The 16,898-nt window shown below is 45.8% G+C and overlaps 1 protein-coding gene across 2 annotated transcripts in view; it reads left to right on the top strand.

The window, feature by feature from the left end:
* The window catches only part of BICDL1 (BICD family like cargo adaptor 1), a 77,355-nt gene that overhangs the window by 42,176 nt on the left and 18,281 nt on the right, over nucleotides 1-16,898 (top strand). For both annotated transcript variants that reach the window (XM_041003916.1, XM_041003915.1), the window contains exons 3-4: nucleotides 13,238-13,354; nucleotides 16,238-16,384. In XM_041003916.1, the coding sequence (XP_040859850.1) occupies nucleotides 13,238-13,354; nucleotides 16,238-16,384 (264 nt within the window). The remainder of the gene's footprint in view (nucleotides 1-13,237; nucleotides 13,355-16,237; nucleotides 16,385-16,898) is intronic.

Raw genomic sequence — 16,898 nt, 5'->3', positions numbered from 1 at the left:
TGACTGTATCGCTTGTTGTATGGATATTAACACCGTTTGTATTTTACTGGTGTTGGCTGTTTGCAGAGTTTAGCTGTTAACAAATAATGCTATTATAAACCCGTCTTAGGTGCATATTCTGGGGCATGTATCAGAAGAATATACTGCTAGGAACTTCTAAGTACATACATCTTTGCCAGCTTCTCCCAGCTATTCTCTGAGGATAGATTTCTAGCAATAAAATTAATGGATCGGAAGGTGCAGCCAGGGAATGTAGTTTCAGGACTTCGTGAATGTACTCCGTCATCAGTAAAAGCCTTGGAATTTCTGCTGCCATGTAAGCCAGCAGTTCAGTCTGTGGAAGCGACCCTGTGAGTCAGTAAGCGCTAGTAGGGTAGCATTTAGATTTGTTTCTTTCACAGTTTCATCTGGAAGTATATTTCATGCTGTGTGAAGCCCATTCTTCTGATTTATGCAGTAGTCATGGCTGGAAAGCTCAGAACTGTTCATGAGTCTCGTGACACAGAAATGCCGTTTTCAGATGTGTCCTGAAGGAAGTGTGGAGTATGCTTTCTTTGAGTGTTTGTTGTTTAGAACTTCGGTCAGTGGAATGGTTTTCAGTTGTGCTTGTGCATGTGCTTTCATGTCATTGCTGCTCCGTTAGCAAGGTGCAAGGGTCATCCCTGCTGTCCTCATTCACTTGTCCCACCCAGTGCCTGCTGCACCGTTGCCTGGCCTGTGGTTACTGTTCAGTAATTGCATGTCAAATGGTGTTGGTACCTGCTGTTTGAAATTGTTATCTTTATTGTATGAGAGTACTTGAGAACATTGAAAGAATATGTATAGATATTTTTAAAAACTATACATGGATTTCAATCCCTTGCACCGAAATAAACATACTTTTTATTCTATTTTTCCACAAACATTTTGAAGTGCCCTGGTGTTTGCTTCCTGGACTGGCTTTGAGAGAAGAAATGATGTAGTTAGCTTCTCTAACTGATTGTCTCAATGTTTCTAGCACCTTCTCTGTCACTGTGAGCTCTGAGGCAGCAGGGTTATTTGAAATCCAGTTTTTTTTTTTTTTCACTTGAAATAATTCTTCTGGCATTTAAATGAGCTTGGTCTAGAAGCTCCAAGTTTTTGTTTTTATCTTTTTAGAAGCCTTCCTGCTCCTGAGAATTTTTCAGGCTTGGAAGACTTCAGTTTATTAATATTCTGCAGCGTGACATCCCAGATCGACATGGAAGTTGGTTGACAGAAAGGAAGCAGAGGTGTGGTTAGAGTGAGACAGCGCTTTACACCTGAGAGCCTTAGGCGTTAGCTAATCAGTGTTCCTGCACCTTGGAGAAGCAGGAAATGGCTTTGCACTATGGGCATGTGTAATAGCTGGGAAAAGGAGATGCTTTTCATCTTTTAACCCTTTCTGAGAAGGTGACATTCACTTGGAAACAACTTTATTTGTAAATTTGCAAAATCATTGAGACAGATTTGGAAGGATGGTTTACAAAATACATTTTTCTTAATGTGTAAACTAATTTTTAGAATTTTAAAACACATGATTATATACATATTTGTATATATTATTTATAAGTATATGCATGTTTAGGGGGTACCATTGCTGTGTATATATACACATTGTAAAATGTCCCAAGTAAAAATAATTTTTGTCTTCAGACATTTAACATTTCTTTGTGGTGAAAACATTTGAACTGTCATCTAGGGTTTTGTTTTTTAAATTCTGTTACCAAGTTTGTAAAAAATTCATTTTTTCTTTGTATGAAAGAGAGACAGTGACCTTAGATTTGCTGTCTCCCTCCTAAATGTTCACAACAACCAAGGCTGGGTCAGACCCAAGGCAGGGGCCCAGAGCACAGTTCGGCTCTCACACTTGAGTAACAGGGACCCAAGAATATGAGCCATCACCTGCTGTTTCCAGAGCGGACATTAGTATGAACTGCTTCAGAAGCAAAGGATCTGTGACTTAGACCAGGTATTCCAGTAACCACCTCACCACCCACCCTCCCATGGTGATTTTTTGTATTTAGGGAGACATATAGTACATTGTCTGAAGTCTCTCTACTATGGTAGAGCCCCGGGATGTTCCTCTCTCTGTAAAACCTGAATTTGTTCTCATGGACTCCTCGTTGACTTTCCATTTTTCTCAGTCTACAACTTGAAATCTTCTGGTTTCAGCTTCACAAAGCAGTTTGCAGAGGTAGCAGGTGCACCTGCCTGGCTCCACCTACCAGGCATTGGCAGATACGTTGTCCCATGTCTTCCACAGCTTGAGGAGACAGAGGATGACCGGCCTGTGCTGTGGGCTTGCAACAGCCAGGAATGGAGGCCAGGAGTGGGGGATCCCATCCCAGTGTTGCTTCTCCTGTTTTCTCGTAAGACAGAGTGCTTCCGTAATGTTTGCCCAGAGCACTAGCCATTGCGGTGCCAGTTCCCTCCAACTTGAGAAGATGCAGAGAGTGAGCTTTCCAAATTGTCCCTTAGAGATAATTTTTTGAAATAAAGGATTTACTTCATTATTATTTGTCATCAAAAAAGACTCACGAGATGCCCACAACTGATACTGATCAAAACTGAGATGTTCACAGTGAAAGATTGATGTACGTGGCATTTTTGGGTCTTAATTGTTGTTTTCAAAATAGTTTTTGGACATTGTCAAAAGCATTTTACTACATTTGATTACTTAAACCAAAACATAAACCAAAGAAGAAAAAAATAGCAGACTCTCAGTTTCTGCTTGCTCACTCCAAATGTTTTTTTTTTAAATAATTAATGATTTTTTTTTAAGATTTATTTTTATTATTTATTTTAATTGGAAAGGCAGATATACAGAAAGGAGAGACAGAGAGGAAGATCTTCCGTCCGATGATTCACTCTCCAAGTGACCACAAAGGCTGGTGCTGCGCCGATCCAAAGCCAGGAACCAGGATCTTCTTCCAGGTCCCAAGGGTGCAGGGTCCCAAGGCTTTGGGCCGTACTCGACTGCTTTCCCGGGCCACAAGCAGGGAGCTGGAAGGGAAGCGGGGCTGCCGGTATTAGAACCGGCGCCCATATGGGATCCCGGGCGTGCAGGGCGAGGACCTTAACCACTTGCGCCACCGCACCGGGCCCCAAATGTTTTATTTTTATTGTTGCTGCTCTTTGTCATTTTTCAGTCTGCTGATTGTTGTGAGACAAGACCTTTTCTGACTGAATACTAGAGATTGCAGGATGAGTTGAGTCACATTTTGCTTTTTGGTTGTTTTGTTTTAAGGAACTAACAGTTTACTGTCATTGCAAAGCCTTATTTTGGGGAGCTAACTTACTTTATTGGGAAAGTCATCTAACTTCTTTGAAGTGCAGTTTCCTCAGATAAACAATAGGTTAGGGACTAGTGATGTAGTGGAGCAGGTTAAACTGCTTTTGCAACACCGGAATTCCTGTAGGACTACAGTCCACGTCCCAGCTGCTCTGCTTCTGATCCAGCTTCCTGATAATGCACCTGCTAAGGCAGCGGGTGATGACCCAAGTGCTTGGACACCTGCCGCTCCTGTGGGAGACCCGGATGGGTTTCCTCATACTGACATTTACCTGGCCTAGTCCTTTTGTAGCCATTGGGGTGTGATCCACCAAAGGCAAGATCTCAATCTTTGTCTCTCTACCTGACGATTAAATAATTAAAAAAAATTTTTTTAAGTAAGTTAATACCTGGTTAACAGACTATTAGGATGTAATGAAATAATGTATGTGACAGCACTTGGAACCTGGTGCCTGGCTCAGGGTAGGTACCCGGAAACCTAAGATCTAGAGGACCTTGCAAGGTATCCTCATTGGATGATTATATGAAGGCCTTTTGAAGAAATAAAGAATTGAGAGAGAAAAGCAACAACCAGGAGTGGAATTTTGAAAAGGCTTTGTGGAGGCTGTAGAGTTTAAAGAACTTGGCTTCAAGCTGTAGGTATTGTAAGGATAAGGAAAGGATAGATTGTGCTTTGGGAGAGGAATTTGGATCTGTCATCCTCCGGCACTCAGGGAATCTCACCAGCTTTTTATTCCCACATACTCTCTCTGTTGCCTCCCCCAATGACTCTGCAGAAACCCTGTAGGGCTAATCCTTGTTAGTGTCACTACTATTTATCCAGCAGCCATCAGATGATGCATAATCTGGGAGGCCAGATGGGAGAAGTATTTTCATCATAAATACCCCATTTTAACGGCATAATGTCCCACTGGTAGATGATTAGATGGACTGCTTTACATTTAGCAGATACTCTTGAGGGAAAAAGAAATTTGGCCATGAATTTTGTTCTGTAAAGAAATAGCATTGTACTGGTATTCTGTTTGATTTATGCAAAATGAACATCAGGTGAATCTTAGAAGGGAAAAGTGTTATCAAACTTATATAAGGTATTGTGACTACTAATTAGTAGGGGAAAGGTTTAAATCAGTGGGGTGATCTATCCTCAGTTTTACTTACAGATTAAAGGGAAAGTTTTAAAGATTTATTTATGTTTATGGGAAAGGCAGTTTTTCAGAAAGATCGAGAGGCTGAAAGATCTTCCATCCACTCGTTTACTCCCTAAGTGGCTACAACAGTCAGAGCTAAGCTAATCTGAAGCCAGGAGCCAGGAGCTTCTTCCAGGTCTCCCTTGTGGGTCTAGGGTCCCAAGATTTTGAGTGATCCTCTACTGCCTTCCCAGACCATAAGCAGGGTGCTGGATGGAAATATGTCCACATGACAGAGAAAAATTAAAGGGAGTAAGGACACTTTGATGCAGGTAGGGCAGGGTGAGCAAAGGAGGCCTCTCTGATAAGATGGCATTTAAGAAGACACCGTAGCCAGGGGAAGACTGTTCGAGGCAGAGAGAGGAAAAATATACAGGTCAGAGAGAATGCAGTAGATAAGAGGTCAGAATTTAAAAAGAAGAAGAAAAATTATTTGAAAATCATATCTATAATATTTACGTATTGACGCACTAGTTCACTCCCCAGATGGGTTAAATGTGCTAGGTCACGCCAAAGCCAGGAACTTCCTCCATATCTCCCAGTGGATGGAAAGAGCCCAAACACTTGGGCCATCTTTCACTGCTTTTCCCAAGCCATTAGCAGGGAGCTGGATCAAAAGTGGAGCCACCTTGGGCTCGGCGGCGTGGCCTAGCAGCTGAAGTCCTCGCCTTGAACACACCAGGATCCCATATGGGCGCCGGTTCTAATGCTGGCAGCCCCACTTCCCATCCAGCTCCCTGCTTGTGGCCTGGGAAAGCAGTCGAGGACGGCCCAAAGCCTTGGGACCCTGCACCCTTGGGACCTGGAAGAAGATCCTGGTTCCTGGCTTTGGATCGGCGCAGCACCAGCCTTTGTGGTCACTTGGAGAGTGAATCATCGGACGGAAGATCTTCCTCTCTGTCTCTCTTCCTCTCTGTACATCTGACTTCGTAATAAAAATAAATAAATCTTTAAAAAAAAAAAGTGGAGCCACCTGGACATGGACTGGTAACACCACACCACAATGCCAGCCTAAAGAGATTGGAATTCTACAAGATAGGGCTCTGTTTTACCCAAAGTAAGAAAGAAAACTTCTACATGGTCTGACTTTGAGTTTTTATTTTGTTTATTTTCATTTTATCTGATGGAGGACAGATGAAGAGCCCTTCCATCCATTGGTTTACTCCCCAAATGCTTACAACAACCAGGACTGAGCTAGGCCAAAGCCAGGAGCCCAAAACAATCTGGGTTTCCTCCAAGCGTAGCAGGGACCCAAGGATTTGAGTGCCATCAGTTGCTCTCCCAGTGTGCATAGCTGCAAGCTGGATGAGAAGCAGAGGAACCGGGACTGCAACCAGGAACTCTGATCTGGGATGTGCCAAGTGCCCACCTAACTTAAGTTATTAAAGGATTTCTTAGCTTTGTGGTATGTAGGATTGAAGCTAGGGCAAGAGTCAGAGCAGGGAAACCATGCAGGTAGTTAGGCAGGCAGTAGTAAGTGATGACGACACTGGCTGGAGCTGCAAGAAGTGGGCGGCAGATAGGATGCTGGATGTTTATTTCACTCAGGAAATGATCGTACACCACTCATGCAAATATGGCCCTGACAGCTTTATAAATGTCAGCTTGTTTGATGCCTACAGCAGTCTTCTGAGGGAAATTGCAAAGGTCCTATCTGAAGGATTTGTAGACAGTTGGATGCGGAATGTGAGGGGGAAAAATGATCAATTTGGACCTGTGAAGTGACCATGTCCTGGGAAGAGGAGAGGAGGGAAAGCATGCTCAGGGTGAAGCCCGCAGACAGGAGTTTGGGTTGCAGCAGTGTTGGGTGGGTGACACAGATTGGCTGTCCCAGAGGATGTATGGAGTAGACACCTGGGTGTGGGAACTGGAGGTCAGGAGGTAAATTACAAAAGCATACTCACAGCATTCAGGAAGAAGTGCCAATGCAATGTCTTATTTTCTGTTTAGCCTGATCACAGGTAGACCTGAGGGCTGTGTTTTCCCTTTGACCCTGGTCATATTTGGGATCTGAACTCTGAAGACTAGCTCTCTCATTTTTGAGTTATTTAAATTATGTGCCTTCATTTCTTTTAGCTTCAGCTGTTTGGTTTGTGTAACAATTGTGTTTAGGCTAGTATTGTGGTGTAGTGGGAAGGGGCACTGGTTTGAGTCCCTGCAGCTCCACTTTCAATCCAGCTCCCTGCTAATGCACCTGGGAAAGCAGCAGAAAAGGGCCCAAGTACTTGGGCCGGTACACCCACATGGGAGGCCTGGAAAAAGCTTCGGGTCCTGGCTTTGGCCATTGTAGCTGTTTGGGAAGTGAACCAGCCAATGGAAGATGCTCATTCTGTTTTCCTTCAATTGACTAATTCTGCCTTTCAAATAAAAAAGATTTTTAAATGGGCCAACAGTATCCCATAGTCACCAAGATAAAGTGAAATGACATAGGCCCAGTGCAGTAACCTAGTGGCTAAAGTCCTCGCCTTGCATGTACCTGGATCCAATACAGGTGCCAGTTTATGTCCCAGCTGCTCCACTTCCCTTCCAGCTCCCTGCTTGTGGCTTGGGAAAGCAGTGGAGGCTAGCCCAAAACCTTGGGACCCTGCACCCGTGTGGGAGCCCTGAAGGAGGTTCCTGGCTTTATATTGGCTCACCTCCAGCCGATGTGGCCATTTGGGAAGTGAACCAACAGATGGAAGACCCTTCTCTCTCCCTCCTTCTCTCTGTAAATCTGAATTTCCAATAAAAATAAAAATAAGTAAGTCTTTTTAAAAAATAAAATGACATGTATGTCACTTGAGTAGTGCTTAGAGGTAAAAAGTGCTTAATATTTCTCCAAGTTTGGGCGTGGCACAGTAGCCAAGTGTTTAAATCTTTGCCTTGCATGTACTGGGATCCTATATAGGCGCAGGTTTGTGTCCCAGCTGCTGCACTTCCCATCCAGTCGGAAGGTAATGGAGGATGGCCCAGAGCCTTGGGACCCTGCACTTGCGGGAGAGACCCAGAAGAGGCTCCTGGATTCAAATTGGCTCAGCTCCAGCTATTGTGGCCACCTGGGGAGTGAACCAGCAGACAGAACATCTTTCTGTCTCTCCTACTCTCTGTATATCTGACTTTCTGATAAAAAAAAAAAAAAAGTAAATCAAGAGCCTGGCGTAGTAGCCTAGCAGCTAAAGTCTTCATTTTGCATACCTGGAATCCCAGATGGGTACCAGTTCCCATCCAGTTCCCTTGTGGGCTGGGAAAGCAGTGGAGGATGGTCCAAAGCCGTGGGACCCTGCACTTGGTGGGAGACCCAGAAGAGGCTTTTGGCTCCTGGCTTCAGCTCAGCTCAGCTTCAGCTGCTTGGGGAGTGAATCAACAAATGGAAGATCTTTCTCTCCTTTTCTCTGTATATCTGACTTTGCAATGAAAGTAAAATACATCTTTTAATAAATCAATCAGTCGGGCCCGGCGCGGTGGTAGCGCAAGTGGTTAAGTCCTCGCCTTGCACGCCCGGGATCCCATATGGGCGCCGGTTCTAATCCCGGCAGCCCCGCTTCCCTTCCAGCTCCCTGCCTGTGGCCTGGGAAGGCAGTTGAGGACGGCCCAAAGCTTTGGGACCCTGCACCCGCGTGGGAGACCCGGAAGAGGCTCCTGGCTTCGGATCGGCATAGTATCGACCCGTTGCGGCTCACTTGGGGAGTGAATCATCGGATGGAAGATCTTCCTCTCTGTATCTCCTCTCTGTATATCCGCCTTTCCAATAAAAAATAATAAAAATAAATCTTTAAATAAAAAAAAAAAAAAAAAAAATCAATCAGTCAATCAAAAACTTTTTGCAATACATTTCCCCAGGTTTAATTCGCTGCAGTCAGCCCAGGGTAGCAAAGCATGAGCTGCTCTGGTTAGGGTGGAAAAGTCTGGGCATCGAGCCTTCTGTTTAATTTCCTGTTGTGAGTGGTGGAGATTGCAACGACGACAGGCTCAAAAAAAAAAAATCAAGTCCATCTCCCCTCGGATGCTAATAACCTTATAAAATAAGGAGCTTACATGAGGTCTGTAGAGGGCACAGGGGAAGAAGTTGTGGGTTCTGAGTATTAAATGGTTCCACATACCAAAGACAGGGTGAAGGTGTGGGCAGGAGCAGTGAGCAGCAAATCCAGGATCAGTCACGGGTGATTTACATCAAAGCCAAAAGTAAGTCGGCCCAGCCATGGTGATGACCTCCGGGAGGAAAGAGTGCCCTGACCAGGGCCGGCCATTTAAGTCAAAAAGAATTATCTCATATTCCCTGGTGAACCTGGTGGAACCTGGCTAAAGGAGCGCTCTGGGGTTTAGCTTAATCTTTCTTCTGTTTTCCAGAGTCATGGCTTTCTCTAAAATGAACTTACTGAAGAAGTTCAGATCTTTTTGTTTGTTTGTTTGGTTTAACACAGTAAACATCTGAGCATTTAGCGTGTGTCCTGCACTTGATTAAAGAAACAAAGGTAACTGGGAGATACAATTCCTGCCCATAAATCTAAAAGAGAAAACTCCCCAAGCATGTAAACAAATAAAGGGAGCATTGATAATATGGGTGTCGTAGAGTTTGACAGGGCTGCAAACCATGTGATTTTACCCTGGAAACAAGATAGAACTTGGACTTCAAAGGAGTCCAATCAGGTTAAGAATTTCTCAGGTAAAAATTTCCCAGGAACGACATTGCAGAAGGGAGCACACGCTGGGCAGGGCCATGAGTGTGGTGGTTGGGAGAAAGGAAAGAACAGGATGTCAAGAACAGTTTTATTTTAGAGAGAGAAAAAATAAATAAATAAAACCTGTCAGTTTGGAAAGACTTTTTTTTTTCTGTAAACCATGCAGCTGCAAAGAATATCTTAATTTTCTATACTTTCTAAGTCTAAACTTTCTTTGTAAGCTCTATGACCAAAAGAAAGCAAAATGAATGTACTAGCGTTTTCTCCATCCGTTCATTTTGCTTTCTTTGGGTCACAGAGCTTACAAGAAACGTTTAGACTTAGAAACTTTTTGAAATCCATGCGTATCTTTTTCATAATAGCCGTTTTGTATGTACTGTGAAAAAAATTTTGTGTCAAAACCGGCTCATATTTTTAATTTCATTTTCCATGAACATGTTGAGTTATCCTTGTGTTTTCCATCCTGAGCACAGAGGAAGTTTGGGGCTAAGCAGTGCCCCAATTTCGCTCGGGTACATTTTGATCCAAGTCTCCCTTACTCGCCAGACTTGTCAGAGTTTCTGTTACCACTGTACTACTGTTGGTGAGAGAAGCAGAGCCCCTGCACTCCTCCCTGCAGCACTGGGCTGTCCTCTTCCTTCCTCAGTCCCTGGGCCAGAGTGCCTCAGACTGTTTTAAGGCCTGCCCTCAATTACTTTTAACCTTTTAAAATTTTCTGTGCCAGCAACTTGAATATCATATCTTCAGTCAGTGTTGATATTTGCAAAAGGTGATCAGAGCTGTCTGACACGAATGAGCTGAAAGTAGTAAGACATGGTACTGCCTGGGCACAAGACACTGTTCCAACCACTTACACTACTGGATTCTCATTTTTAGTTGTTAGGGAACCAAGGCAGAGATCGCTTCTCGGCCTTTTGGCTAAGATCAAGTGTGGAAACCAAGGCACTACAGCAAGCTTGCAGAGAAGAAAAAAAGACTATGTTTATTTAGGCCATGGGTTTGGAAGACATTTTTCTGACTAATGTAAATCGTATGTGTGTGTATGGCGGGACAGGAACCCCACCGTTCGTGGTTTGGCCTTAACTTTCTTCCTCTGAGTGATGCCGTCCTCCTTGAGGAGCAAACTGCTGTTGGGCTGGCTCTCCTGTGTGGGAAGCTTCCCAGAAGCCCAGAGCCCGCTGTGGAGCCATGGTCCCCAAGAGTGTGGTTAGCAAGCATGTAGAGCATTCGATTCACAAACAAAAGATACTGTTATATAGCATGTGTACAGAAAAAACACAGTCAAATCTAGACATCTGAAGGATATCTGGTCTCTGTGAAAGGACACAATTGGCTTTGAAAACATGCATTTGCTGCTGGCAAATGGTAAAATTGTAATTTTTATCTGTGTCTGCCCTTCATCAGCAATGCAGGCACATGACTGGCCACCTGACTGGGAAGTGGCCATGGTGCCACAGCCCAACACCAGTTCTGCGCTGATGTCTGCGCTTCCGCCTCCTTGTCTGCCACACAAGACCAATGCCCCATTCCTGCTTCTCAGGTCCTGGGAGGTTCACATAAGTACAAGTTCAGCACCTTTGAGAACAGTACATCCCCAGGCACATCCAAGGATGTTTTAACTTAAGGGACTCTGGAATGAAATTTTTTGACAGGAAGAGAACAGTGTTTATGCTCTAGGAAGATTGCCTTGAGAGGAGTCTGGACAAGGAGAGTATTTCTGTACCAGCCCTGTTGGAGTCGGAGTCCTCGGGGCAGCTCCGTGGGCCTTGTGCTCCTAGGGATTTGTGTCAGGATAGTAATGCTGGGAATACAGTCAGCTGCCTGTGTTACTCCATGCTTGGCAAGTGTTGGAAACCCTGTGAAGAGCTGAATGTAATACAGCCAGGCGGCAGCATGTAAAGGGGATTTTCCTGATGGGTCTTATGTTGTATTTGAACAAATTTCAGGAGCCTTAAATGAAAGTGCTTCACACTTTAAAAAAAAAAAAAAGTCTTGCCAGGTTGGACTTAATGTAAAGTTTTGTCTCATAGTAATCAATTGAAACTTTTTCAAGTACAAGAAATTTCAGTCCCAATTTGAAGAAAATCTAGCCCCAAATGTACCATTCTGATGGCCTCACTTGGTAACATCTTGGGCAACTTCCTTAGTGTGTTCCCTCCTGAGTAAATGTCAAGGGTGGAGAAGGAGCAGTAATTGGGCTAATGCGTTGATAGCGTTTAGCACAGTTCTGAGCAGATAGTAAGAACTCAGTAAACATTACAGCGGTTCTCAATTTTTTTTGGCAAGGATGAGTGAGTGACTAATGTGTTCCTGAGTGAACTGATAAGCCACGCTGCTCACGGTGTCTGAAATTAAATTCAGGATTATAAGAGGATGATGATTTGATTTTGTTTTGTGTTTTGCAATTGTTTAAGAAGCAGAGCTTGGGGCAGGTGTTTGGTAGAGCAGTTAAGATGCTGTGTGTGATGTTTGCCTTAATTTAAGATGAAATGATGTCAGTATGAAAATAGTCCCTTAAATGTAATTTTTTTTCTAACATATTGATTACTCAATACTATGTCCACTAACTCCATGACGTTGTGGATTGTTGCTGATGTTATGTTGTGGCTTTTGATTGGTCGGGATGACACTCTGCTAGCTCTACCTTCAGACCAGAGATGGTCTCCACAAGAAGCTGTTGAACTTATCTGGACAATAAGATGCTGGACTCTGTGCTTGGTATATGCTTGCAATGCAAGAATCTCAACCGAACTTGAACTGTGGCAATGCAACAAGGTGGAGGAATCCACCATGAGGGAAGGGTTAGGGGAGGGGTAGGGGGAATCTCAGTGCCTAAAAAACTGTGTCACATAATGCAATGTAATAATAATAATAATAATAGTAAAGATGCTGTGTGTGCAATGCCCGCATCCCAGGTTAAAATACTAGGGCTCGATGTGCTTGGGTCCCTGTCATGCCTGTAGGAGACTTGGACTCTTAGGTGCAGGCCCTGCTGTTGCAACCATTTGAGAAGTGAACCAGTGGATGGAAAAAATATATCTCTGTCTCTATCGCTCTGCTTTTCAAATCAAATTAAAGAAAGATAAAAAGTAGAGCTAAATATACATTAAGATTTTCTTGTAGCTCTCTAATCCAAGAAGGCAGCATTTATTGAATCTGTGGAAGATTTCCCTTCCCCAAAATATGGACATTTGGTTATTAAGAGCTTAAAGATGCAGAGAGGCACTACACAGGGAATCACGGTTGAATTGTCCCTCATTGTGCAGGCAGCCGACCCTTCCACAGGATCACCATCCTGCTGCCTCCACAAGCCCCTGCCAGCTGTTCCAGCCCATGGCGCTCTCCCAAGAACCCAGAAAACGTGCTGACCCCTTCTGGCCTCAGAAAAGCATGAAGACAGTTTCTTGTTCTGGAACTCTCCCCTCTTGCTGCCCTGGGGAGGAACCAGAGTGCATGTGTTGCCAAGTGAGTGCACCTTAAGCGGACAACGCTCCCACGGCACCCAGTGGCTTTTCACTTTCCATTGTCTGAGTAAATGGGCTGGGTTAGAAAATCAGCACCTCACCCAGCACACTGCAGAGAATTTAAAAATTGAAAATAATAACAGTCCTTGAAGGCCAAGTGTCCGACCCATGTGACAGTTAATTTCACATAGAGCTCATGTTGAGCATTTGTGAGAAGTGCTGGGAGAGGTGGTTTGCCTGAGTCCTGCTGAGGAAGTTGATGGCGAGAATAAAGTAATATTTGAGACTGTAGGTATATCTGTCTTATTTTTCTCGTGGTTTCTGTCCCTTGTGTTTGCTGAGCTTCCGCAATGTGTAGAATCATAAAGCTAACTGGTGTCGTAAGCCTGCTGTGCTCCAAGCCTGTTACGGGTGAGCTGGGCTGTCATTTATGGTGCAGACGGGGTAGAGATTGTCTAGTTCTGGTGCTGGAGAGTAGAGCAATGGTTCTGTAGCAGGTGGATGGATCCTGTCATCCCACCCAACACCTTCTGGAGTGGGAAGCACAAAGAGATACTTGAGAAATTGAGGCAGAAATCTCGGCCAGCCGGGTCTGCACTGCGTTTGACTCAGCTCTGAAGGTCTCCTCTGTTGCAGGCGTCAGAAGTTGAGAGACAGCTCTCCATGCAGGTCCACGCTCTCAGAGAAGACTTCCGGGAGAAAAACTCGTCCACTAACCAGCACATCATCCGGCTCGAGAGCCTGCAGGCCGAGGTGAGCCTCCCGGCGGGGTGGTGCTTGGAACTAGAGGTGCCGTTCTCACAGCAGGCTTGAACAGGAAGCCCTCTGACCTGGAAAAGAAAGGCCTGCTCTATATCAAAGGCTTCAGAAGCTCCATGGAGAGGCATGTCTGTGAGAAACTAAATGGGCAGCACTTGATCCATGTTCCTCTCCGTAGCCTGTTGTCTGGAAGAGGAGAGTTGCTCAGTGTGACTGCTGAGTGTGTTGGAAGCATGAGTGACCTACGTTTTACTGACCATGCTAATCCCTCGAGCCAGTCCCAAACCATAGCGCGGGAAGGGCAGCTTCCCTCTCTGCATTCCACTTTGGTCCAGTTCAGTCCATCTTAATGGACTACACAATGAAGATAATAACAATTTTTAGTCTGAATAGCTTTTGTGACAATTTGCTGTATGAATATAAGGATACTTCAGGAAGTTTACAGAAAAATTGAAATAAAAGATAAAGCTTATTTTGGTGTAAAAAAGTTTGAATCTACTTTTTTTAACATAATACATTGTACATAGTTTTTATACATTTTTTTCCCATAACTTTTTGAATACTCATCATATATTTGAATTTGTTTAATGTCTTGTACCCAAAAATGTTGTCTTTTAATTCTATTTTCCAGAAACTTATTGAAGTATCCTCATACATGGGAAGCACCTAGTGGTAGCTGGGATGTAGGGATATCACTGAAGGCAAATGGGAGGTTGGAACGTGCCACCAGGATCCCTGGCCCTGAGGTAGTTGGAGGAACCAAGAGAGCCCCTGGGGAGCAGTACTGGGCGAACACACTTGCAGGAGGCGAGGAGAAGGCCAAGGTCACATCAACACCCCAATCAGAGGCTTCCACGCAGCCTTGCCCTCTGGACCCTCTCAGCAGCAGCCCTTCGTCTCAGCTGGGCTTTGAGAGACAGCGGAGGACAGGTTGAGTGAGGCCCTCCCCTGTCTTCAGGAGTCAGCTTGCCAGAGACCCTTCCAGATGGCTGCTTGCCCACTTCATCAATGACGTGAGGATGTTGTTCCTAAAGTCTGTCAATGTCTTCTCTTTTCTCCTGCTTCCCACTCCTTCCCTTCCTCCTTTCTCTTGGAATTCCTACTGGTATTGAGCAGCAGGTTCTTGAAGTAAGTAAGCTTGTTGGGGTTGGCATGCCTATCTGTGACCATTTGTGTGCATGACTTTGCCATCCAGCTGCTTCTGCCAGGCTCTGACCCCTTCTGAGACCCTCATAAACAGGGTCACTCCCAGGAATGCTGTTTGCCAGATGTGGTCACACGCCCTGGGGTGTGCAGGGTTGGTTGAGGGAACCAGCTTCGTACCGGTTCCTTGCTTCATGTGTTACCACTGCTACTTTTGAAAGCCAGGCTGTGAGATTATTGGTTACAAAGATGTTGCTTCATGTAGCTCTGAACTAAAGCTTTTAAAGAGTCAGTTGTGTGTCAGAATTGGATTAACTCATTACCTCACTAAGTGAAACAGAAAACAAAGCGATCATGGGAACTATGGGAAACAGAGTTGATCTACGGGAAGGAACATTGGAAGGTCAGAAGGTGTTCAAATGAAAATGCGTTAGAGTAGGAATTCGCTTCACTTGGGTAACTCTGCCTCAGTGTGGGGTAAGAGGGGGCCCATTCACAAAAGGGGCTGGCTGCTCTGGCTCCCTCTGCCAGGTGCCTGCTTGAGAGACAGCGTTTCTTTGTCTGCTGCGATACCTGAGCTCTGGACAAGGGCCACATACCTCGTCTCCCCAGGCCAGCATCCTATCTGATTGACTGGTGGCCAGGGAAGATGTGTGTCCTTTGGTCACAAGTAGAGTGTGGAGAGTGAGAGCGGCTCAGAGCGGGGGGAAAGGCGGCCCTCAGAGGACTCAGCAAGGCAGGACCTTGGGGAATTGTTGCCCTGGCCACACTGGAGCGTCTAGAGGACACTTTAATCATGACCCGAGAGGATTTATGGGCCAGAAGCTGGCATAGAACTCAGGGGAGCTGGTGGAACCCCCAAAGTTCCTGCAGAGCTGGCAGGCTTTCTGGAACCCCTGTGTAGAGCGGTACCCTCGGTGGGGAGCATCACTGGCCCAAGGGAGCTGCTGTGCAGCTTCTCTCCCTGCAAGCCTGGACCCCCAAAGACTTGGCACTGCTTTCCTGTCTTTGCCCTCTGACACTGAACAGCAGACAACCCTTCCCAGCAGAAGCTTTATGCATGTCAAGACTGACTGGTACCCATCATTCAGACACATCAGCCTGTCTCATGAAAGAATAGAGTTTGCTTCACTTTGTGAATTACTTGCTCAGTGGAAATCATTATTCACAGTATCATGTCCTACCCCTTCACAGTTCCTCGTGCTCCTCCCAGTTCCTCTTCTGACTCGAAGCTCCAGATTTGAGCTGAGACCTCCAGGGCCGGAGGGGCACTCAGTAGGAGAGGGATAGCGGGGAGCCCTGGAGTGTGGAGCACAGCAGCCTGTGGCCTTTCGTGGGCATGCGGTTGAGCTTGTGACTTGAGCAGGGAGAGGAGTAGTGCAGCAGGTCTGATTCCGCCTGCCCGTGCACGTTGCAGGGTTGGGGTGAAACTGAGGGCAGGCAAGGTGAGGCCGCCTCTGTGTTATCTCTGGAATTTCCAAAGCACCCGCCTTCCCTTCCTCTGCCTGGCATCCCACATTCCAGCTTCCCCAAAGCTTCACTCCCACCCTTCCCAGACACGTTTCTAGAGGGGAGGGGTTTGCTTCCCCAGCTTAGGGTTTCCTGTTTGTTTTCTCAGAGACAGGGACACTGAGTCCTTGGGCAGAACACTTCATGTTTTGGGGCTCCCCCCCTCCTTCCTACCCATCAGCCCAAGTGTAACTCCGTACCCGCTGTGGCTTTCCACCCTTGCAGATCAAGATGCTGTCCGATCGGAAACGGGAGCTGGAGCATCGTCTCAGCACCACCCTAGAGGAAAATGACCTCCTGCAAGGAACCGTGGAGGAACTGCAGGACCGGGTGCTGATCCTGGAGCGGCAAGGCCATGACAAAGACCTCCAGGTACTGGGGCACAACGGCTCCATGGCAGGACAGGACCAAATCCAAGGAGCAGTTGGTTGCTTGGTCAGAAGGAAAATGACAGGGGGCACAGGAGCTGTATGTGAGTGAGTGACAGAGGTCTCCCAGTGGGCCTGTAGTAACCCCTCAGGTGCTGACCGGCTCGGCCATTCTGGCTGTGCGCACACTAAAGGTCTGATTACCCAGGTCATCCCTGCACTGTGTCCTGAGTCCCAGCCTCCCAGAGCAGTTCTGCAGGGTTCCTTCTGGGCTGTTAATGGGCTCATCATTGCATCGCCAGCATTTGTGACATCTGCTAGAAGGGAACCTTGGGTTATCTCAGCTCACAGCTCCCCCTGCTGCTGGGATGGTGGGGTTAGTTGGCTGGCACAAAGCTGAACAAGATGCTCTCCACTAGACATGTGTCCTGCTTCTGCCGGTCACCCGGAAGGGCACAGGCCGACCCTGTGTGAGTCTTATTGGACCTCAGAGAGGTCACCATGTTTGTCCTAACTTG

Source organism: Ochotona curzoniae, unplaced genomic scaffold (genome assembly GCF_017591425.1).
Source record: "Ochotona curzoniae isolate NIBS_2020 unplaced genomic scaffold, NIBS_Ocur_1.0 scaffold_274, whole genome shotgun sequence".
Taxonomy (NCBI): domain Eukaryota; kingdom Metazoa; phylum Chordata; class Mammalia; order Lagomorpha; family Ochotonidae; genus Ochotona; species Ochotona curzoniae.
Note: the sequence above shows the minus strand (reverse complement) of the source record. Positions and strands in the feature narration are given on the sequence as shown.